At 37.4% G+C, this 24,261-nt stretch overlaps 1 protein-coding gene across 5 annotated transcripts in view; it reads left to right on the top strand.

Annotated features, from left to right (window-relative positions):
- Positions 1-17,895, top strand: part of AP2A2 (adaptor related protein complex 2 subunit alpha 2) — a 48,977-nt gene extending 31,082 nt beyond the window's left edge. For 2 of the 5 annotated variants that reach the window (XM_075754888.1, XM_075754890.1), the window contains exons 9-23: positions 419-587; positions 1,664-1,801; positions 3,103-3,285; positions 4,277-4,374; positions 4,541-4,772; positions 5,680-5,853; positions 7,753-7,916; positions 9,616-9,693; positions 10,637-10,719; positions 11,459-11,548; positions 12,372-12,495; positions 13,298-13,414; positions 13,624-13,693; positions 14,334-14,468; positions 15,250-17,895. In XM_075754888.1, the coding sequence (XP_075611003.1) occupies positions 419-587; positions 1,664-1,801; positions 3,103-3,285; positions 4,277-4,374; positions 4,541-4,772; positions 5,680-5,853; positions 7,753-7,916; positions 9,616-9,693; positions 10,637-10,719; positions 11,459-11,548; positions 12,372-12,495; positions 13,298-13,414; positions 13,624-13,693; positions 14,334-14,468; positions 15,250-15,327 (1,933 nt within the window). In that variant the 3' untranslated portion in view covers positions 15,328-17,895. Of the gene's footprint in view, positions 1-418; positions 588-1,663; positions 1,802-3,102; positions 3,286-4,276; positions 4,375-4,540; positions 4,773-5,679; positions 5,854-7,752; positions 7,917-9,615; positions 9,694-10,636; positions 10,720-11,458; positions 11,549-12,361; positions 12,496-13,297; positions 13,415-13,623; positions 13,694-14,333; positions 14,469-15,249 lie in introns of all 5 variants that reach the window. The other 3 variants (XM_075754893.1, XM_075754892.1, XM_075754889.1) reach the window with 2 other exon arrangements.
- The last annotated feature ends 6,366 nt before the right edge of the window (positions 17,896-24,261 follow it).

Genomic DNA, 24,261 nt, shown 5'->3' on the forward strand with positions numbered 1-24,261 from the left:
TGAGAGGATTTTTTTAAGTGAAAAGCCATGGCTTTGTCTTTGAACACTAACTGGAATTTTACTGGGGGGTAGGTGGGTGTGGAGAACACAATATGAGGTTGCTTGCTAGATTGGAACACAATCACAGCACTGGAAATGAACAGTATTAATGAACTGTGTGGCCGTCAGCATATTTTGTAATTGCTTTGTTTCTTGCTGCTGCTTTTTTTTTTTTTCTGGTGTTTTGTGTTGACCCCACTACTCTAATCCAACAGAGATTATTTGCTTACAGTATCTGAATTTTCATTTCACCAGCGGGGCATTCTAGCAGACACTTTGAAGCATATTAAGAAATTTCCACTGCAGAAATAGTATTCTGTATTGGTGTTCTCAAACCTGTTGCTTTTAACCCTTTCACTTTCTCTCTTGTTCTGTGCAGTGAGCCAAATCTACTAGTCCGTGCCTGTAACCAGCTAGGTCAGTTCTTGCAACACCGAGAAACTAATTTGCGTTACCTAGCACTGGAAAGCATGTGCACGCTTGCCAGCTCTGAATTCTCACATGAGGCTGTGAAAACACACATAGAAACAGTTATCAATGCATTGAAGGTAAATATTTAAGTGTGTAGTCTGTTTTGAGTGTCATCTTCTCCCCTGCCTCAATGACCTCTCTCCTACTTGCCCCCCACCCCCAATTAAGCAAATAATACTTGGGGACCAAATGAATTATTCTCAGAAGTCTGCTTTAGGTTTTTTTTTTTTCTTAATCCTGCAAAATCTTGCTGCACTGACAACAATAGAAGTCAGTTTCATTTTACTTCTGCAGCCTGCTGGTAAATCTGATACTTGTAGCTGTGGCCTCCATAACACTTTGGTATCTCCTCAAGCTGTAGAATGAGTAATTCTTTCAAAACATGGGATTTCAAAATGGAGAATGCTGCGAAGACTTTGTTTACTACTATCTTGCTGGTATCAGACACTATTCCTTCGCTGCAGGAGCTTATGGGGAGCAGTAGAGCAGATCTGCTTCCACTGCAGGATCAGAAGGTCAAGAAACCAGAAAGACAGATTCCTAGGCCATGTTTGTGTGAAAAAGCAGAAGTCAAAAGAGGAAGACTGATTTGCATGTAAATCTACTTGCACAGTTCAGTATTTACATGTATTGTTCTCTCCCAAGCTCATGCTGCAGCTTATTGAAATGTTTGTCTAACTCGATGTATCTAGTCTAGCTGGGCTTCTGTTGATGCAAGGCAAGCCCAACACTAAACTTGCAGGTAGTTAATTGCTGATTGACCTGGTGACAATTTGACAATTTCAGCAGGTTATTAGCGCATTTGTGCCCAGTGGTGCCAGTTACCCAGTGCACCACAAACTCATTCACCCTAGTTAGGGTAATAGTGGAGTATTTCCTATAAGCTCCTCCATCCTTTCAGCATTTTCACAGATTTGAATAAGTGTACTATGGGAAAAAAAACTGATCATTTTGAATTTTTACAATGTTATCTTAAAAGCAGGAAGCTGTTTGAATCTCCAGTGACCTCTTTCTAGGTGACTGGAAATGTATATCTAATTTTGTTTTAAATTTGACTATATATTATAGTAAGTTTTGTCTCTTCAGTAAGCTGCATGTGCTTTCCAAATAAAGATGACGTTGTCTTGACTTTTTGGTGTGTGTCCTTTTGCAGACTGAAAGAGATGTAAGTGTACGACAAAGAGCTGTAGATCTCCTGTATGCAATGTGTGACCGAAGTAATGCACAACAGATTGTGGCTGAAATGCTGAATTACTTGGAGACTGCTGATTATTCCATTAGAGAAGAAATTGTGAGATATTTCTGTTTCCTTATTTTTTTTCATAGCTGACTTTGGCACCATATGTATCACTTATTGATTAAGATGCTGGATAGTCTGTGATAGAGATTCTTTCTAATGGTGGTTTAAAAAAAAAAACACCAAACAACTAAGTTTGTAGTCTAATAGCAAAGCATGTTCTTCATTTAGGTTAAACTAATGGGATGGGGGGCATGGAACCTTGGAAACTAGGGATTTTAAAAACTAATCCTGGTCTCAGAGCATTGCATATAGAAAGTGAAGTGAATTTTATCAATGTTTGAGCAAATACAATCTATAGATCTGAGGGTTATGTCCTCTATTTAACTGTTTAGTAGATTCATAGATTCAAAAATTAGTGTGATAAATAGTTAAGTGTAGGTAGAACTTCATACTGTGTATGCTGTAAGAACATTCTCTCAGTCTAAGAATTCCCCAAACCAATACCTTTTAATCAGCTAAAAGAGGGACATGATGTCTATGTCCTTCCTTCCAGCAGGAAAAAAATGTAAGAGTCGAAATTTCACTTAACAACCTTTCTAGAATGGTAGCCAAAACCTGTACTCGGTGGTAATTATTTAGCTTAGTTATGCGCTAAATTTCCTTGATTGGAGACGTTAACATAGAATACAGTGTTAGTTTATTACCTCTTGTACTGTCTTGTTGCTGTTGGCAATCTACCCTGACTAATCAGATAATGTGAATTTCATTCTGTATGTTAATTTACTAAACTTGCTACTCCTAAAAGAATAGGTCAGTATAAACGTAACTGATAAATTACGTGGAGGTCTCTTCCCATGCTGATTGTTTGCTTCAGGATATAGGTATTTTAGTATGACCTGAAAGTCAGCTATATTTTCATGAGTCTGATCTATCTCTGCTAGCTTGAGTTTCCATTTTTTCTGTTTTTTTTGGTGTGGTGGGGTTTTTTGAGGTCTCTGATATCCTACTTGGTCCTGTCTTGGTGATGGTTTAGATAGTGTTTTTATGGCAAAAAAAAAAAAAGTTTGATAAATTGCTCTTGATCACTTAGGTACACAGTTGAAAAGCCACAGATGCAACATAAATGCATGATGGGGAAAGCATTATGTACCTGGCAACTGGTGTGTTCTGGTACAGAATTTCAATATTCATCGTTCACCTTAGCTGTGGGAGCAAGTGAGCAAGCCGACGCATCTCTAACTGAGGCTTCTGGGCTACCATGGGGTATCGCTAGGTGTATATGAAAGTGAATCTTGATACAGAGCTTACAGGAGAAGGTAGTCAAACTTCTTCATTCTTTTATGTGTGTTCAGGTTCTGAAAGTTGCAATTCTAGCTGAGAAGTATGCAGTGGATTATACCTGGTATGTGGATACAATCCTGAATCTGATTCGTATTGCTGGTGACTATGTCAGTGAAGAAGTGTGGTATCGAGTTATTCAGATTGTCATCAACAGGGATGATGTTCAAGGGTATGCAGCAAAGACTGTTTTTGAGGTGAGAATAACTGTTTTCAATTCCCTTTCAAAATGAGGTAGGAATTAAGTAAACGCTACATGATCTAGCAGGTCTATGTGCTTCCCCATGTTAGGGAGGAGGAAAAATATGATCCTGAATATTTCAACAAAACACTGCTGAAGCTTTCTGTAAAATTGGCATCATAGATTTTTTCATAGCCAGAGACTGTACTAAGCCAGAGAAGCTTCTCATCAATTTAAGTAACGTAGAATACACCTGGTACTGTTCTGGTTTTACTGAGGGAGGGCAGGATGAGTTATGGTGGGGTTTTCTGTTGTTTTGGTGGGTGGCATTGAATGTGCATGGCTTAGCAAGGAAATTACAGTACCTGGAAAACTACTGAAGTGGAGTAAAGTTTTCTGCATGCAGGAATCCAAAACACTCAAAATGATAACTTGATGATCCTTCTGGAAGCATATTGCTTCTGTTCAGAATCTGATAAAACTGGAATTTGAACTATTAAATGAGAACACTTCCATATGTCTGGCCTCATTGCTCTGACTTTGGACTCTGACTTTGGATTCTTCATATGAGGGTTCCACTCTTTTTATTTCCTTTCCTGAATGTTTAAGCTGACTTTCGAAACTCATCCCTGCTGTGTGTTTCTTCATACTCAATAAAGACAATATTTTTATCTTGGACAGCTTCAGCACATTCTTGCAAGGTTTAAATTAAGTATATTAACATCCTTCTGACACCCCTAAAGATCTAAGGAGAAACCTTAGCAGCACTGTGGACTTCTGAGGACAGATACAGCTGCTTGATGGGCCTAAGAGTGCTCTTAAGCAAGTATTACTTAGAAGAATCATAAAGTCATACCACCTAGCATGCTTTTCTTGTAAGTGTTCTATAATGCGTAGACCTATGGTCTGCTCTTACAGAGAAGTAGACTAGGAAACTGGACATAGAAATGACAGAAAAGATCTTTTTTGATACAGTACAGATCAATGACTATTAATGTGTCTTACAGGCCCTTCAAGCTCCAGCATGCCATGAGAATCTTGTAAAAGTAGGTGGCTACATCTTGGGAGAATTTGGAAATCTGATAGCAGGTGATCCAAGATCAAGGTAAAACACCTTCCAAAATGCTGAAGTAGTAACACTTTCTGTAAAGAATCTAATGTCTATTTAATATTCCTAAAGGCCAGTCAACAAATTATTCAGATCTTGCTAGTAATGCAGTAGGAATTAATCATGTCTACAAAACCCAAATATTTTTCTTCCTTCTTTTAAGTCCCCTCATCCAGTTCAACTTGCTACATTCCAAGTTTCATCTGTGCAGTGTTCCTACCCGAGCTCTGCTTCTGTCTACCTACATCAAGTTTGTGAACCTGTTTCCAGAAATCAAAACTACAATTCAAGATGTATTACGCAGTGACAGTCAGCTAAAGAATGCTGATGTTGAGCTGCAGCAGAGAGCTGTTGAGTATTTGAGGCTCAGTACTATTGCCAGTACTGATATACTGGTAGGTATAAAGATTTTTTTTGTTATTATGCAGAACTCTACAGCTGTGTCTTCTGTCAATAAGGAATCTCCACTAAACCTTACCTGATTGCTCAGAAATCTTAATGTGGGATTGTCCCACATTGATGATGTGGGCACTGATTCTTTTAGTCTGCCTAATTCAGCTGCAATCATCTTTAATTTAGAACTAAGATCAAAGTTGTTATTGCTTTAGTAGGACAAATGACAGTTAAAGCATGCTAATCTAGAGCTGAGAAGCAAGTGAAAGCTGGTATAGTACAGGACTGACTTGATGATGGGCAGGAAACTGTGCAGGTAATTGCGCTGAATTGTGGTTGGTTTTTTTTCTCTAGAAATTCAGTGTTGTAACCTGATACTCTGAAGTCTGGCCAGAGCATGGCATGCTTAAGTCTTGACAGCTAATAAATGTTTAGGTCTGACTTGAGGACCACTAGGTCTGCTGTGAGCTATTTTTATATATATATAAAAATAAAATTTATAATTTCTTTTTTCTATTTTCTATTTTTTAAAATTAATTTTAAAATTAATTTTGTTTTGAATTTTAAAAAAAATTGTATTTTGACTTTTAAAATTGGATTTTGGATTTTAAAATTTTTATTTAAAAAACAATTTTCCCCATTTAAATTTTCCTCATCTTTTTTAGTTTTTTAATTTTAAAAAATTTTTCTGTGCCAGAGAATATATACTACTGTTCTCTTTAACAACTGCTTTGGAGGACTTCAGAAAGTTTTAAATAACTTTTTGTTTTAAAGCAAGTCTACTCAATCACTGCACAATAAACTGTTGTTTTTTGTGTGGATAATGACTTCTGCTTCTCTTCAAAGACTCAGAAACTGGTTTGTCTTTTTCTGTAAGTTTAATACACTTTTTTTTTTTTCTGTGACAAGGCTACAGTGCTGGAAGAAATGCCTCCCTTTCCAGAGAGGGAATCTTCTATTTTGGCTAAACTCAAGAAGAAGAAAGGCCCAGGCACCGTTACTGACCTGGAAGAGATCAAAAAGGAGAGGAGCTCTGATATGAATGGAAGTGCTGAACCGGCTTCTGTTAATGCCAGTGCTGTTGTGAGTTTAAAAGCTGTTATTTCACTAATTTACATGGCGTACTAGTAAGAAAAGAACGGTTTCATTCAAATAGCTTTTTAAGGGTTTAAAACTTCTCATCTCAAACTTAAGACTATAGGTGTTTGCTATAAAGTAGCAGGGGAACATAGAGAAACTTTTCCCCCCACCACATGCTTGGATGCAGTTTTCCTTTGGAAATCTTATGTACATGGGGACAAACTGTCTGCAGACTAAAAAAATCCTTTTTACATTGTTACTTTGAAAAATATTGCTGTAAACTTAGAAATAGGAATTTCCTTGCTGGTGAAATTGCAGTAAAGATGAGAACATAAATGTATTAAAAAGGAATAACTTGAATGTCAAAGTTTTAGCTGTTCTTCTGCTTTGTCTAACATGGTAGATATTTTGCATCTTGTTTCAGTTTGTTACTGTTTTTACTAGAAGTGGATGACACTTGACTTTAACATAGATGTCCTTACATCACTATTATGTTGTTACTGTCTGTTTGATGGTACTATTTGAGTTTGGTTATGGTAGACAAGGCCACCATCTTGTTTTTTCTGAGCTGAAACTTCTCATTTTATTGCCAATTAAAACTGGTAGGATGAATCGTTCCCATAACGTAATACTTGTTTCTGGTTTTAATGACTAGCATAATTTGTAATTACATTTGAGATTTAGTAGTAGACTACCTAAGAGGAAGAAATATTGTAGCACACTCCCTGCCCAGTTTGTTAAAGCATAATTCTTTAACTCGTAGTTACTCAATATGTAAGAGTAATGTTCCAAGTGCAGCATCTGTGAATGGACAGAAATACCTTTTCAGCAGAAGTTGCCAAATCTTTGCATGCCAAATTGACTGGGGTGATTGGTAGTTAAAATTATGAGCTTCCCTTTATGGATTGTAGCTATATAAGAAACTCTACTATGGTACCTTCATCAGTGGCTTTGGCGTGACCTTGGCTTAGATGCCCAGAATATGTTCCAAATTGGAGTTCAATTGTTTGTTTTCTGTAGTTCTTACCAATTGGCTTCTGAAAATTTTTTGCTAGGGAACTCTTTGTTATACTTCATCAAATTAAGTCTTTGGACTATATGATAACTTGAATTGGCTTACAAAAACAAAATTTCAGATTCAATCCAAATGCATCTCATGACTCATCTTCCTATCTGGTGTATCATAGGCTGCTAATGTCTAATATGTGAATGTTTTGTTTAACGGTCTTTACTTTGTTCTTGGTGTGACTTGGGCACATCTGTGTGGCCTCTGTGTGTGATTCTGTGTCCTGGCTACTTGATTTGTTCTATTTGAGGGGCAAAAAAATAAAGAACTTACCTCTACCTTTAGTGTTTGCAACTTGAACTAACAACAGGCTCTGCTTTTTTGCTGGTTAGGTTTTACATTGTTTCTAAGGTTTGCCAAGCTTCAAAAACCCAGGACTAAACTGAAAGTCAATTTTAAAGTAATGTTTTAATTTAAGTTTGTGTAAAAGCCACTGCCTGCCTTGCTGGATCCTTCATGAAAGGAAAGCAATACATTTGAGTTTTATTCCCTACAATACTTAATTTCCCTTGAAACTAAGAGATGGCGGGGGGACATCTTGTCATCTTTCTTCTGCAGAATAAGATTTTAGACAGATGAATTTTGGTTTTTTTATTTGGCAGTTAGATGGACATAACTCTCTCTTCAAAGGAAAAAAGAAAACTACATCTGTAAATGACCTTAAGTTGAAATGTAAGGGGACAACTGCATTCATGAAACCTCCTACATCCATCCATTCAAAGCTTGATTTGGGGTGGGGAGAGGCGCTTTGCTGTAGCTTAGCTGTCTACACAAGAGACATACCTTTTGTTTTAGTTTTGCTGTAGTATAACACCAAAGTGTCTTGTCTTTCCTAGTCTACTCCTTCTCCATCTGCGGATCTGCTGGGTCTGGGTGCTGCCCCTCTCACCAATTCAGCTCCCCCACCGTCCTCTAGTGGTAGCCTGCTGGTGGATGTATTTTCAGATTCAGCTTCTGCTGTTGCACCTCTTGCTCCTGGTTCTGATGACAACTTTGCGAGGTAATTAAGTCACCCTGTAAGGAATCTGAAAAAGAATTTGTCTGTTAAAACAAGATTAGAGGAAAATAATACAAACAATAACTTCTGGTTTTGTTCCAGCTTATTGAATGTATTCCTGGGTGGTAGTTGTGCACCGAGAGAGGTGTTCTTGAACTCTATGCTGGATGTGCTATCTTTATTGAATACCTTCCTCTGCTGATGGGAAAACTGAGTCTGTAGTAATCAACATGAGGATATTAGCCTAGTTTTCATGCTGGTTTTGCTTCTTTGTTAAACTAAGCTTCTTATGCATCTCAATACCTCTTGAATTTGAGAGTTATCTGGCCTGATATGAATATGTTTATTCTTATTTCCATAAAGTATTCTTGTGTTTCTCCACTTATGGCAAGCTGATAGTGGAACAGTGAGATGGATTATACCCAGAGATACTTGCTGTCAGAATGTCAAGATATTCTTAAATTGTTGTGCTACTGTCTGACAAACAGGTGTGAAAAGGGGGGAAAAAAACAAGTGCTTTTTTTTTAAGGGGATTCCTAATTACATTGCAAAGTGTAGTGTAAGTGCAATGTGTTATTAATCTCTCAAATATTAAAAGCTACTGTGGCTACACTCAAATCTTATTCTGCTAAAATTTTGGAAATAGCATAAGATCAGAGAATGCCTTTAAAAATCGGTTGTCTCATTGGCCAAAGAACGTGTTACTAGTGTCAAAGACCAAATTTTGAATGGTGTCATGAAAATTTGCAATGCATCTTGATTTAAAAGATATAATTAGGGAAACTAATCTGCCTGGATCATTGAGACTTCCATAAAAAATTTCTACTAGGCAATGCATTGTTGCAGGTCTGCAGTGATTAATACTTGATCCTGTGTTTCTCTTGGAAGGTGTTAAGTGATATTTAGTGATGCTACACAATACCAAGATTTAAGAAGCTACACAAGCTTGTTAGAGCTTTTTTTTTAAAAGTGGGGGAAAAAACCCAAACAATACTAGTAGCTTCACAAGCAAAAGTTACCTTAAAAAGAGTTTTCTGCAGAAAAAGTATAGCATTGCCCGACACTTTGATCTGTGTAGATGATGAAATGCTTTTCTAATGATACTGAGAAGTTGCCTTTTACAGTTTCCTGCCTCTCTAGTGCTGTTGTCACTTTTGTTTCTAATCTGTTACTTGGGTAAGTCATTCTCTGTGTGCCCATATATTCTTCTTCTACACTTAATATTTATGTGTTTTTTAAGAACTGATTGTGCAGCTCTAGTTAGAAGTGCCACGAAGGTTGATGAGGTCTCTGCTTCAAAGTGCACACTTATAGTTGTTAATATACATCTACATTTCTGGTTTTGAACTAAAACTCTTTTGCTGTCACAATTAAACACCTAAAAGGACTTGGTTCTTTAAGAGGTATAAATTTAAGCTACTGAACGCCTTCAGCTGTCTCCTGTCTTTGGGAAGAATTGCTGGTTCCTAACAATCAGGGAGGGGTGGGGTGGGGGAGAGAAGTGGGGGAAAACATTGCCTAATGCCTAAAACCTTTATAGGTGTACTGAGGTAGGGCAGCTAATAAATTTTTCATGCATTAAACTCAACAGTACCATTTTTGAGGAAGGAGGTAGAAGAAATAACTAAGCACTAAGCTGTCTTTACTAACTCCTGCTATCTCTGTCGCTACTGCCTTTCTTCCTTTGTGCTGCCTGAACTAGCCCTGACCTGGCTTCATCTGAGGTAGTTTCTGAGGAACCAGCTGATACTGTGCATGATGCTGATGAGCTTTTTCACAAGTAAGCAATACTAAAACCTTGCAAGGCTGGGCAACTTCCAGAATATAATTATAAAGCAAAACTATATTGTGCATTAACTTAATACCAGCAAAACTAGAGAAACGTGTACTGTCAGGCTTGTGACTAGAACACTTCTGTAGATGCTGTGGATTTCATGACAAGCTCATGAATACACAGGTTAGAGCTGTCTTTACGAGTCAGTGCTATCACACACCGCTCTACAATGCGGCAATACCAGTATATGAAGTTTTGCAACTATTCACAAATAAAGGAAAAACATAAGAGTAAATTGTCAAAAGTACTGATATTTGGGAGTTATGGCTCTTATGTTGTAAGAGCCTTTTATGCACAAGGCTGATGTTTGCTGACCACCTCTTCTGCTTTTAAGTGAAGGGTGATAGAAAGGACTGAAATCACTACAGAATGGGCTTCCTCTCTTAAAATGGAAAAAAAAGAAAAGATAAAATACAGCTCTCAGTTTACTTGTGTGATACAGAACTGATAAAACAAGGGATTCTTTTTTCTTTCAGGTTTTAAACAGTCAAAGCTTCAAACTTTTCAATTCTGCACCAGCCTAAAGAGTTTCAGAAGTTGTCAAGAATATGAATAAGAAAAATCCTAGTCTGTTGCCTGGTCCTTTATAGACTTCTCTGTGTGTGTGTGTGTGGGTGTGTATGTGTGTGTAGCATATTGTGGCTTCCTTCATAGTTTCTCAGACATCCTATCAAATAAAAAATTCAGTTCTTTTATTGTCCAGCAAGTGGTGATTCTGGTTGTAAAATTGTCTTTTCTAATTCTGCAGTTTTCTGCAAAGGCCTCTCAAACTGATGCACTCTAGGTTAACCACAATCTTCATCCTCTGTGTAAACCCTGAATTTTGTGGTTCTAAATATTGTTTAATATGGCTCAATTTTTAAAACACGTATTTCCTCTCTTTCCCTAGGTTTGTGTGTAAAAATAATGGAGTCTTATTTGAAAATCAGTTGCTACAAATTGGGTTGAAATCTGAATTTCGACAGAACCTAGGTAAGACTTTCAGGCCAAGTGGTTAGCTGTCTGCATTATCAACTCCATGCCAGCACGATATTGTGGATAGGACTTACTTTTCAGCTACTTAAGAGGGAAATGTGACTTGAGGTCTAGCCTGTCTTAGGATCTTCACTGTTTGTGTGTCCCTGGCTTCTGTGTAGGTTCTTGTTTCCTTAATTTTTTTGGTTGTTTTGGTAGCTGAGATGAAATGGGAGTGTTAAGTGGTTAAGTTGTAAAGCTGGTACAGCCACGGTTATAAAGGACCATTTTCCTCAACTTTTATATTTTACAATATAGTTTATTGTAATAATATGATACACAATATATTTCAGACATGTCTGTCATAATACATTAATGCATGAGACACAGAAAGCATCTAGGAAAGAGCTGGGATTGAACCCAGGCAAGCACTAGAATTGCTTGCTTCTCCCCTTCTGCATCACTTTTGGTACCATAATAGCTTCTTTATGTAAAGTAATGTTCTCCAGCAACTGAAAGACTTCCACTGATTATTTAACTGCCTGTGTGACAGCTACTGTGGGAGAGGTATGATGGCTCATTTTAATCTGTTTCATTTTGAACTGTGAATATCTTGGTAAGATATACCATGTAAGTTATGCTTTGGTTTTGAAAGTTGTTTTAAAGAAAGGCAATGTATTAGATACTTGAAGCACAAGTAGTTCAATATGATTACATGTGACATACCTAAAATTCTGATGTCTTTTATTCTTTCCAGGACGTATGTTCATATTCTATGGTAATAAGACATCAACACAGTTCTTGAATTTTACTCCAACTGTAATCTGCTCAGATGACCTACAGTCAAATATCCTTAAATGCAGTTGCATGTGTCTGTTCTTATTTGGGTCTTGTGTTTTATGTTGCACAAAATTATAATAAAGTTGCTGGATTAAGGCACGGTGTCCTTGAATGTGAAGAAACGAGAAACTTGCTGATAACTTTCTAAAGTTCTTGTAGAAAAAACAAGTCTTGAGCAGAGATGGAAGATTCTCTCATTTATAATATCTCTGATTATAAGTACACATTTTACTGTTGAAATAAGGAGAAATGAGGCTGAATATATATGTAATGTAACTCTAGCTTTTTCCACTGTCATGGAGTAGCTGGAGTATAGATGTGGTGTTCTTTAAGTCCTGCGTTAGCAGATAACCTCAGACTTGAGATTGAGGTAGAAGAGTACATGTGCATAAAGATGATGATGATATTTCAAAATAACCTCTTAATTTATAGTTTGTTCTTAATGTTTGGTATGGTATTGCAAATTTAGGATTTCTGGGAGACTATGTAATCAAGCTTGTTTGACTCAAAGCATCAATGTAATGTTCACATCAAAATTAAATAGTCTGGTATTTTTTTATTGTGAAGTCTGTACCCTCATACCCTTTTGAGAGCATCTTTCTTTAAGAATATATGAATAACTGAGAATTGGGAGGGTTATTGCTTTTGGGTGTGTCAATATAAAAAAAAAAACCAAATTTTTTTGCTGTACGAGAGTTGGGCTTTGAATATTCAGTAGCATATAGGGAATGAGTGGACATGATGCCAATTCCTCATGTAGCTTATTGGAGGATTTGCCTTTGTTTTTAAAGTTATCAGTTCATTGATCAGTTTCCTTAACCACTTCTTATGCCTGAATCTTCAGACAAAACCTGTTGACCCCACAGTGGATGGAGGTGCACAGGTTCAACAGGTGGTGAACATTGAATGTGTTTCAGACTTTATGGAAGCTCCAATCCTGAACATTCAATTCAGGTAAAACACAGGATTCAAAGGCTAGTGAGTGAATTAGATGAAAGATACTAGATTTCTCCTGGTCCTCTGACTGAAGCATAGAATATGGACATGTAAAGCTGTCTTGGGTCATCTTTCAAGACTTACTTGAAAAATTGATCTAACAAAGCTTTAAGCTACTAGGGAAGGTAGGGAATCCACTTGGAACAATGTGGTTTAAAAAAAACACAACCACACCCTAATCAAGAAGCAGCTACTGATAAAATGTCTCTGACTTCTCTTTCTGCTACCCATATAAAACAGCAGTCTTCCTGTTTGCTTAAGAAATCTTGACACGAATATATGCGGTAACTTCTCCCTTCTGGAAACCAAGAACACTTCTGCAAACAGCTTACATTGCAAACGCATGCAGCCAAAAATAGAATCTTGTTATGTCCACTCAACATCAGCCTTTGGGAAATCCTGATTTCTGGGCTACATTCTGTTATTCTAGTCCAAACTGGTTCATACTGGTATGTTTTCACAGGGATGTATTTTTCACCCCTTTGATGGGTGCAACCTAGAAGGATAACTACTATGTTGAAACAGAGATGCTTATTAGAAGTTCTGCCATTTCACTTTCATGTGCTATCTAAGCAGAGCAAATACAGTTTTAATTCACCATTAAACAAATTTATCTTAGAAATAACATTATCTGCAATTGATGGATTTTAATCATAAACAATTGCACCTTAATGTTCATCCTCAATTGCTTGGTTGATTTCGGTTGAGAGACTGCTGACACTGTGCAGCATACACAGTGTTCTTTCTACTCCATATGCAGGTATGGTGGAACATTTCAAAATCTTTCGGTAAAATTACCCATCACACTGAATAAATTTTTCCAGCCGACAGAGATGTCTTCTCAAGACTTTTTTCAGCGTTGGAAGCAACTGAGCAAGTAAGACTCTGTCTATACTTGGGCTTGGGGCTCCTATAGTAGGCCAAGGAAAGAAAAAAAGGGTATATTGTGAATGTAGCTGGTGCAGTGCCCCATCCCATACTTAATCCTGTGAGTTAAACTCTCTCACAGTATAATGAGTTGCTATTGAACAATGCTGCATGTAATACACATGTTATACCATGTATGTATCTTTCCTTGTCTTGCAGTCCAAAACAAGAGGTACAGAATATCTTTAAAGCAAAACACCCAATGGATGCAGAGATCACAAAAGCAAAGGTGGGTAGTAGTGTAGTATTTTTAATTTGTAGTGTAAGGATAGTTGTAAAAGGAAACTTTGTTCATCTTAGTTTAAATGGCAATTGGATCATCCTGTTAAGTGTAAGTCCGTGTTGTCTAACAGACCCTTGGCAGTGCTGGGGTTGAATGGACTGTTTCTCAGTGTGGATAGAATTAGATACAGTCTTCAGTAGCAGCTGGAAACTTGAAGCTATTTACGAAAACACCAACTCAGTGCTTAAAACTGAATTGGAAGATACTTCAAGCCTTAATTTATACTGTAGTTACTAGTTAGAAAAGAAAACAAGTGATGACTTGTAGAACTGGCTGCTTTAGTCAAAATAGAGGTGACTAGCGTAAAACAGGAATAGCTTTGTCAAAAACAGGAGAGACTTATGTTGAATGTAACTTTTGTTCCTCAGTTGTCTTTGAGAAGAACCTTTTTTTCAGGAACAGTTCATTATCAGAGTCACTCTGTCACTTCAAAAATTTGTCGTAATTGGTATTGGATAATTCTTTAACATCTTGAACACTTAAAAATTAGTCTCCTACTTGTTTTCCTAGTTGGTGGTGGCTTGGGTAGACTTGGTATTGGTGTCCCACTGTCCTCACATCTAAATCTTCTGGTTTTCTTTCATAGATAATTGGCTTTGGATCAGCCCTACTTGAGGAGGTAGATCCCAATCCTGCTAACTTTGTTGGTGCTGGTATCATACATACAAAATCTACTCAGATTGGATGCTTGCTGCGCCTTGAACCCAACCTCCAGGCACAGGTATCTGCTTAAGTATCTACAGCTTAAATACAAGTTCTTGTTTGCAGTAAATGTCTGGGTATATCTGAAACTCCTTAAGTTATTTATTTAAAATCACTATTGCAATAGCTAGTTGTGACTGCAGACTCCAAGAAATGAAATTGGTCCTAGCCCAGTTTGGTAAGCTGCTGCTTCATGTCAGTTCTCCTTCCTGTTGGAAGAGATCATTTTATTATTCCAGACTGTCCTTGGAGTATAATCGTCTCTTGAAAGTTGGAAACATTTAATGTTACTGTTTTGTGCATTTATTAAATAGAATGTCTTTTGCCATTTTAAGTTAATAAAAGAATGATTGGCTAAAAGAGAAAACATAAGCAAATGAACAAGAATATTTTTCCTCAAGCACTTTGATGGGGGTCTTATCAAAGTCAGCTGAGGACTGAAAATAAGTTTTGGGTGGTAAGTCTCCTGTTTTCTGAAGAAGTGGTGGTAGAGAGTCTTTAGACTTTTCTGCAACATTTACTTCTCTTACAAACTTTAGACAACACCTTACTATTAGAGCCTAAAATTATCAGAACAGTGGTAACTCTCAACAAGGGTTTGAAGATGCACTCCAGCCCATGGTTTGGAAAAAGCTCTACTAGTCAGTGGCTGGCTGCCTTGGAGTATTTTAACCTGAGGTCTTTTCCTACCAAACCTAACAAAAAAAGAGGTAACGGGCAGCTTTCACTAGTTGACTATATATTCATTTAATGCCAAACTGTGTTTAAAAAGTAAATGATATTTTTATGTTCTTTTTCAGATGTATAGGCTCACACTACGAACAAGTAAAGAAGCTGTATCTCAGAGATTATGTGAATTGCTGTCAGAACAGTTTTAATATTAGTCATGTCAGTCTTGTGTTTTCCATTTATATCACTGTCATCATACTGCAAATAAATGTCTTGTACATCACTGTCTGAGTACTGCAATGTTAACCATTACCAGCTCCCTGCCTTAATAGGACTTGACCCTTGTTTGAAATTAAGACTATAAAATGTGCAGTACAGGGAAGTGACTTTTTACGTTAAAAATGGATTTTAGGGTGTTACACAAAGGGTGCAAAGGCTGTCTTGTGCTCCTTTGTTCTTTGTTTTTTTTGCAGAGGTCAGGCTTTTAAACTTTGTTAAAGGGAAATTGATTTAGACATGGTAACCAAGGATTTCAACTGGAAATGGCTAGTGACATGCTGCCTTAGTGCCTTTAACAGGTACTCCCTCTGCTCTGAGCTGAAAGAAACCAATGTAATGCTGCTCAGTAAGGTTAATTCAGATGTTAGTGTACAGTCAAAACTTTGAAGTTGGACGTTGCTGCAAGCCTTGTCCTGGATGGAAGGGCAGATTCCAAGATGTGTTTGAATCTGATTCAAGTGCACATTTAAGTTGCATGTCGCCAATCTTTGTATTTGAAAAATGCCACAGGACCAGAGTCTTAAAGTATTAATCTTGTAATCCTCTACATCTTTATGTTTTCTGATCTTTGGGAAGTGGATTGAACACAAAAGCTATTCTTAATCCTTCTGCTTATCTCAAATAATGAGGTGAGCTTCTCTAGTAGGTGATGAATGACTACATGCTTGCTCATTGTTAGTCAAACTGAAGTTAAATATTCTGTTCTGTGTTTTTTCTGTTTCTCATCAGACTTTGCAAGTAATAGTCCTAATGATGTGATATAACTAACTGCAGAGTCCAGTATTGTATAAAAGGAGAAGTGGGAAGAAATGGGCCCTTGAAGGGCTGTAAGGCATGCACTCTTTTAGATGAAAATGTCATTTTAAACAATATTTTTTTTTTTCCCCAATGTACTGTAATGTTAAAACACAAGAGGTTGAATAACTGGTATTTGAACAGTTTCCTATCTGTCAGTGGTGGTAAAAATATCCAATGTTATGTAGAAGACTTGTGTTGAGACAGAGTAGAAGGCCTAAACAAGTTCAGCTCTTATAACTTGTTCTATATCAGCAAACTCTTTTCAGAAGTAAGTGGACACAACTTTGGCTCATACTCCTCAAGCCTTGAGATGCAACAAAGGCTGCTAAAACAAAGCAGGTGAGGCAGTGCAGTTAGAAACTGGGCAGCTGTCAGTGAGTGCTGCAGGTCATGATGAACCAAGTCAGCTAATGAAGTGAACCTCAGATCAAGCTTTACTTAAGGTTATTTAAAGGAAACCTGGAACTGGTGTCTCACAACACATACAGCCAAGTATGCCCATGAAATAAGGTTTTGAGTTGTTGTGAGGACATTGAAAATGCATTTAAATGAGGCTTCTGTCATGCTGCCCAGTGCAAGGCAGGGGATAGGATTCCACAAGATTAAGTGTGCCTTGCTTTTTTTTCTTCAGTGATTTGAGTTAAATGATGGAACTGCGTGATTATAATTTGGTTTGGTTGAAGGCTAGTGATCGCACTTGAATGCAAGTGAAAAATGAGGAACAAAGGTTTGGCTGTGGTGTGTGGATTTTTGGGAGGTATTTTTTGGTTTTTGTCTTTCCAGAAATGGCTGGTAACTATGGATGTTATGACTGAAAACTTGGCTCTTGACCTGGTCTTTCTGCAAAAGTTCTCTTGAACAATTGGCCCTTTTGTGGCCTTTCAAGTAGCTAATCAAGACTTTGATCACAAACATTCTTTGAAAATCTTCATGAGCAGTTCCTGCAGTCAGGTTGGGCAGTTGGCAAAATACTGATGGACTACCTTATGTTTTGTCCTTTGGATGCCATATGTCTCTATTAGTCTGTTATCTTAACCATGCTGTTGGCTGCCACGTTACAAATCTGATGTGCTGAACTAAAGGGAGTCTTAGCAAAGACGGGGAGGAGCTTTTAATTAATGCTTTTCAAATCCTGGTGTATATCTGTCCCCCAAAAATGTTCTGTGCCCTCATTAAGGGACACTTTGAAACACTGCACTACTCTAGTTCACTATGCTTTGGTTCAAACTTTGTTAAAATGTGCATTAATGTGGGAAGGAAGGGGGTAAGGGAAAGTGTCTTTTCAGTGCTGACTGTGTTAGTGTGAACAGTCATAAGCTTGTATTAAATGTCACTCAATGAAGCCATGAGCAGAAAAGTGAACAAATTAAGGACAAATACTTGATTATTATTTGTGAATGATGGTTAACTTACCAAAGTGATGTATCCTGTCAAGCAGACAAAGTGATTTCTGCAGTAAACAGTGTTATTAAGTACAGTATTTTAATGCATTGACATGTGAAAATAACTGCATAGCAAAACAGGTAGCATATGTTCATTCTTGACCTACACTCCAGTATGTAACATTTATGGTGATTGTCTTATTTGTATAAAACAAAGTTCTGTCAAATTAAGTGGAAAATTTTCATATAGAAGACTATATATTAGACTATATTCATCAGAAGACCATATTAAGATTAAATAAATGATTAGAACAGGAATCGAACTGTCTTCTTTTCTCTGGGGGCATGGAAATGTAAAGAATGCTTGCATGGAATGGTTGTTACGGAACAACAATTGATGTATATGGTAAATTCTTTCCTGCAAACTACTGGTGGGTTGTGTTCAGTTGAGTCTTACCTCACCTGCAGCTCTCTGCTCCCCCAGTGAGTTTGTTTGTGGCTGCTTTTGTTGGTGTGTTTGGTCACATGTTACAAATATGCTGCTGTTAAAAAAAACAAAAACAAAACCCCCCCCCAAAACAAACACACACCCCCCCCCCAAACCACCTTGATGTAAAATGTTTCTTCCTGTAGTGTTTAACAACAGTAAGTATATTAACAGTATGTGCTGCTGTAAACTGGTGTAACAATGGGATATGGTTGAGACTATGAAGCACACACCTGTATTACACACAGGCAGGACTTGTCAAAAAAGTGGTGTTGCTGTAAAAAAAGTATCTAAACTACTAATTAACCTCACTCAAACTATAAATGTATGCTTCAGATTCTTAGTACTTCTCTAAAACTTGCTAAAATAAAAGAGAAAATACCTGGGTACTACGAGCTTTTGTGCATTCATATAACTTTTTCTTAAATGAATTGCAAACAAAGTAGTAAAGAATACTCCCTACTAGCAGCAAGTAGAAATCGCTTGTGAGTGAACTAACTGTGTCCTGTTAGACACATATGGTCTTTGGTTTCTTGCAGAGAAATGCCCTGCAAATTTCTGCTTTGTCCAAAAGCCACTACATGTCGGTGTTATCTAGATATGTCCCACCACATTAAGAGTGCATGTAGAGACCTCACCATTAGCTTTTGGTTCATGTAGCACCTTGCTTTCTGACAGCAGCTGTGTATGGATGACAAGCACAAGTGCTGTGTCCACTTTCAAAGGTCACTTCAGTTGTCTTTTCTCCCAGTGAAGTAATGGGCTGTTCCAGAGGTCCTAGTTCAACTGTAGTTTCCGCTTAAGTTTCACTTAAAATAATTGGTCAAATAATGAGAAATAAGATAGCAAATTCGATTCCTTCTACTTTATTTGAAAGTTAAATTTCTGTTATTGCACAGTGCATAGGCCAGTCTTTAGCCTCTGGTTAAGTATCACCCTGAGCAAGGCCAGACAGTCTCTGACATGGTCTTCCCTCACCCCCGCCCCCCCCACACACCCTTCAACCCCCTTCTGATCAGGAATAATTTATCCGTTAACTTCATTGACACTCCAGGTAGCTGCTCAGGATGCCTCACTGCAAGGCTATGCTGTATAATCAATAGAAGAGCACTCCCAGCAATGAGCAGTCACTACAGAAGTATTAAATTGTGATCAGTGTTTAATTAAAAAAAAAAAAAGGTATCTGAGGCCATCTGGAGGTCTGGCTAGTGTATGCAACTGTCAAAGTCACAAACACAGCCACTAAATACAATTATTTCTGTAATGAGCCTTTTTCCAGGGTTATCTGGGTCTTGGCATGGTAGTTGGAATTCCTTCTTATGAAGCTGGAGTGGCCTACAGCAGCCACATACCGTGTTGACCATCATCTTCTCAACATCCAACCTGTTTGGAAGAGAGGGAGGATCATTTAGGGTTTGTATACAGTATCATAGGCTTACAGCTTTTCAAGTGTTTGAATGTGTTTACTACAAATGGTGTAGCAATTTATTTTAAAGTTCTCATGATGACTACTGAAGGAGTTCAGGTATACTGAGCTTCTATCTTCCTTTTTTAAAACTGAATTTTCAAAGGGCTTACAGCTATTAGGTCTCAGACCTTACTGGAAAACTGATAGGATTTGATTTCCCCATTCTCCTTTTGCACTTCTGAAAATCATAAAGGAACTATGTATTTAACTTTTTTAAAGCTGTACACTGGACTACTTCAAGTTTAGAAAAGGTCTCTGGTATGGTCTGTTAACAAAAATGCTAAATTAGCATGTTCCTTGTGCACAGTTCATGGAGGAAGGAAAATCCCTTTCTTCCTCTGAACTGTTAGCACCAGAATCAAAGCTGATGACTGCATAATGTCAATTCTGGGCTGTGAGGTCAGCTAACAAAGTAGTAGTAGACTTGCACATATCTTCCTGAATTAACAGGAATAAAGCATAGGTTGGTGAAGTGATTGCTTGAATAAGTAGGTGAGATTTAGATTCTCTTCTGATAGTACTGTTTTCTGCTATACAGTTGCTTTTCTGACCACGTTCAGCTAGCTGTGCTGCTGGACTTGCTCCTATCTCTTTCCTTTTTTTTTTTTTTTTTTTTTTTTCCCCTGTTAGTGGGAAGTGCTGTAAATGTAGGCTAGAAACTACGGGAACAAGAGAGTTATGGAAAAATATTTTTGTAAAAATCTTTGTGAAAGGGAGAAAAGTCTGCTTGGTTTCAATTAAAACAAAACTGTTTTTAACCACAACTTAGTGATTGTGATGAACCTTAATAACTCTAAATACCTTCCTCCAGGCTTAATAGCCCTTTTGAAAAGGACTCAAGATAGAAAGTCAATCACTCAGTTTTCAAAGTGCTGGGGGTACATGTGAACTCACTTTGAAGGGGATAGTTCTTTAGCTTCAGAATTAATTTAAATGTTACTGCAAAACACTTCATTGCTTTCCCATTACATTTTAAGTTTCACTTAAATAATAAATTGTAATATAATAAATACATTATTAAACATTGTATTTGCTTGGATTGATGGGAATATAACAACTTAAACTTTTTTCCCAAATAACTGAACTGTGTAATACTGCTGCAGTGAGTTTAGCTTTATTGAAGCTTTGATTCCCTGTCCGAATAGTGTCCTAATGAGCAAGCAGAACTGCACAGACTGAGTCAACACACTTGTAACTATACAATATCCCTGAATTACACTATTAGGAGAACATCATGAGACAACTGAAGTGACATTATATGTTTAAGTGAGATGAATCTAATTTTGCTGTTATGGCTATGTGAACACAACTACTTGTAGTCTAACTGACCTGCAGCATCAATGTCTGGGGGTTTGTTGGTTTGCTTTTTAAAAAAAGTGAGACAACATTCCTTGTTTAAATTGTAAATCCCTGGGGTACTAAATGACCTTATGAGCATTGTTTCTAGTTAGCTGGCTTATACTGCAACATCATATTGCTGGGTAGATGCCAACCACATTTTTGTCCCTGAATTATAAAGGAGTGGTAGTTAATAAATATCACTACTTGCAGATGGCCAAATGAGAAAAAGAAACAACTTTGGTACTGTACAATCTCTTACTATCCTTACCTTGTTGAAGACGGACATGATCCTTCACATCGGCTTAAAGTGACATTTGTAGAACAGCCCTTGTAAGTTATTTTTTCTTCATATTTGAGTTCTCTACAATGCTCTGTCAAATGTAAAAAGAAACAATTATAGCAGAAACTTAAGTCGTCTTGAGTCTTTGCTGGATGCCAGAAGCCTCCATACTCAGTTTCATGGAAAACCATTCCTATTGCGTGAGACAGTTAACAAGTCACAAGTGAGTAACATGGCAAAAGAAGGTTTTAAACTAGGTACTGAAGATGCATGAGAGAGTTGTCCTCCAGGTTAACCAAGAAAATGCAAGTGACTGGAATTACAAAAAAATTCCTGTTAAGAATATAGTGCAAATTCAGCAGGAAAGAACCTCTACTCCACTGATGGGGAATGCAAAGATGCAAATGAAACAACCAGCTGGTTAATTCTGGTAGAATTATTTCTGGTTCACAGATTTTGTAATAGATTTTACTTATTTGAATAATGCTTAAATAAATCCTTAAAATGAGTAAATTTTTTATAGGCAGCCAGAAGTTCACAACTTAGATGCCTGCCTGAAGTCTGTCTTTCCTTACAAGATAGAATGTGTAAATCTACACAGCAGGTAATGATATGTATTGATCTTGCACTTTCTCCTGACTTGAAGCAAGACACAAAGCACTTACGAAGCAAAAAGCTGACTGAAAACACAGGTTTTCCAATGAGTTTAAAGATCGTGTTTGAAATTTATATTAAGGAGAACAAAGATGTTTAATATTACGAAGGCAATTTATGCACCTCTCGCACTGTTCCTGTACAATGCTCTTTTGAGCACATTCAGGTTCCCTGCCTGAAGAAAGGTTATGGATGAAACCTGAATGTCATGGGGAAGGCTCAATACTGTAGTAGGAATTAAGGAATTTGTCATTGGAAAATAAGGCAACTAATAACTGGACACTAGACTAGGGTCTGTACCTTTATCTCATAAATGAAGAGCTAGGAGCTATGCCACTATTCATCTTTTTTTTCCTGGACTGAAAGGTGTTGTTAATATTCTGCAAGACTGAAAAGTACCAGAATTGCTCAGTTTAGAGGTGAAAAATGTGCAGAGAAAGGAGAGCAACTTGTTCACAACTTTCTGAACTCATGAAATAAATACTGGGAGGTACTGCCTGTTAACTGCTAGGAACAAACCTGGTACTGATACGGTTGGGAAGATACTGTTCTGAAGCAGTTATCAGAATGTGAACAAAATCTAAAGCAGGCACTAAAACCACAATTACACTGGGGAAAATCCTTCTGCTTCTGAGGCTTCCTACTTGGATTCCCATTTTGGGAGGTGAAAATTACAAAGATGCAGGGAAAGCAAGATCAAAGGGAGTGGGGCAAGAGAAAGAATCCAGTCTCCTTGGGTCAAACTGTCATTTCCCGATGCTGGTGCAGTCAGTCAATTTGAGCCTCCTTTCTGTTAAAGAACACTGAAACCAGCCTCTTTGCTACCATGTTACTTGTGTAACAGTGGGAGGAAGGACAGACTGTATTCAGTGCCTTGCTCTGCGAGTAAATAATTCTGCCATGCCTTGTGGCTGAGCTGACTGACTTGTGCAAGCTGCACTCTACTGACAAGGTTAACAGTGAAAACAGCGATGAGAGGTTCTGCTACAGGTGACTATGCCCATTTATGTGTTGATTCTCACATCACTGTTTGAGAGTAGTAGTAACCTACAAATACAGTTTCCTTAGTTGACTATTTGGGACCCTTTGTGTACACCACTCTGGAGTAAGACTTAGTAGATGATATCTTGAATGACTTAGGCATGGTGTTCCGCTTTGTTGCTGTTAGAGATAAGTTTCTGGTTCAGCTGATCTGATTGTAATGATAGAATGGAGGACTTTGTGTGAAGATTCACAACAACTAAGGAAATGACACACAGGTCTGTGGAAAAATTTTGAATATGTGCTTCCAAGATAAAGATGCAAATACTTACAATCTCATTACTAAGCAGGATAGAAAAGGGCAGGCCTGATTAGGATGCTGCATATCCCTCCTAATTCTTGATATAGATAAGGTAACTGAAGGCTGTAACTTGTTGGAGGTAAGGCTGCACTTGCTTTAGGAATTAAAGACAGAGAAAAGGAGAACAGTGAAATTGATATATGACAGTGGAGAAGGCAATAGGAAAGAAGGCAGTATGATATAGCTAAAGTACACTTTCAAGATAGCTTCTCCTTTGTATGTTGAACTCTTCCAAAAGAATGCAAACTAGTTGAAATTGAGATGTTAGCTCTTCTCTGGGTTCTCAAACAGTGGTTAAAGTAAACAAACATACACAAAAGAACCATACACAAAATCTACCTTCTATTCACACATTGAACAATGTATATGTCATTCTGATTCATTCTTAGAAGGGTTAATCGATATCCTAGGAAGCGTTGAATAAAAACTGTCTGCCTCACTGTTTCTAAGTAGGACTAGAAACAAGGCCTCTGCTACCTATACACAATACAGTTAAAAATGTATAGATATTTCATGTGCATCCACACCAGTGTTCCTGACTCCTCTACTGTAGATCCTAAAGTAGGACAGGACCATTTAAAACTAGAAGAGAGGATGTTGCATGTGTGCCTCCCTTTACATGAAATTGTACAGAAACTGTAGAATATGATATTATTCCTTCAGTCAAAGCATACTAGAGTTTAATGATGCACAGGAGAAGAAAAAAAATCACTGTACCTTCAAAACTGAGAAAAGAGATATCCTGCAAAAGAGATACCAAAAATGCTCAAGTGTGCAGAAAGAGCGTATGAGAGAGAACTAGAGGACTTCAGGGTAATTCAAGAGACACCTTTTATTTGGACAGGCTGTTTTTCTTACGCTGCCTAACTCAATTTTGAGATTAAAAAAATCAAAACCTGCAACACTGACTCTCCTGATATGCATTCTGTCAGCCTCCGTAACTCACACTTTCTAATGTATATAGCAGGGAACCTGTTTTTATGAAATCAAAGACTTCAGACTCTACAAAAAACAACTGCAGAAAGGACAAAAAGAAAATAGGGAGCCAATGGATACAAATGGTTTTGTAACCAGAGAATATGTAAGAATTCATACACTGATGAAAGAAAACA

This window comes from Balearica regulorum, chromosome 5 (genome assembly GCF_011004875.1).
Source record: "Balearica regulorum gibbericeps isolate bBalReg1 chromosome 5, bBalReg1.pri, whole genome shotgun sequence".
Classification (NCBI taxonomy): Eukaryota; Metazoa; Chordata; class Aves; order Gruiformes; family Gruidae; genus Balearica; species Balearica regulorum.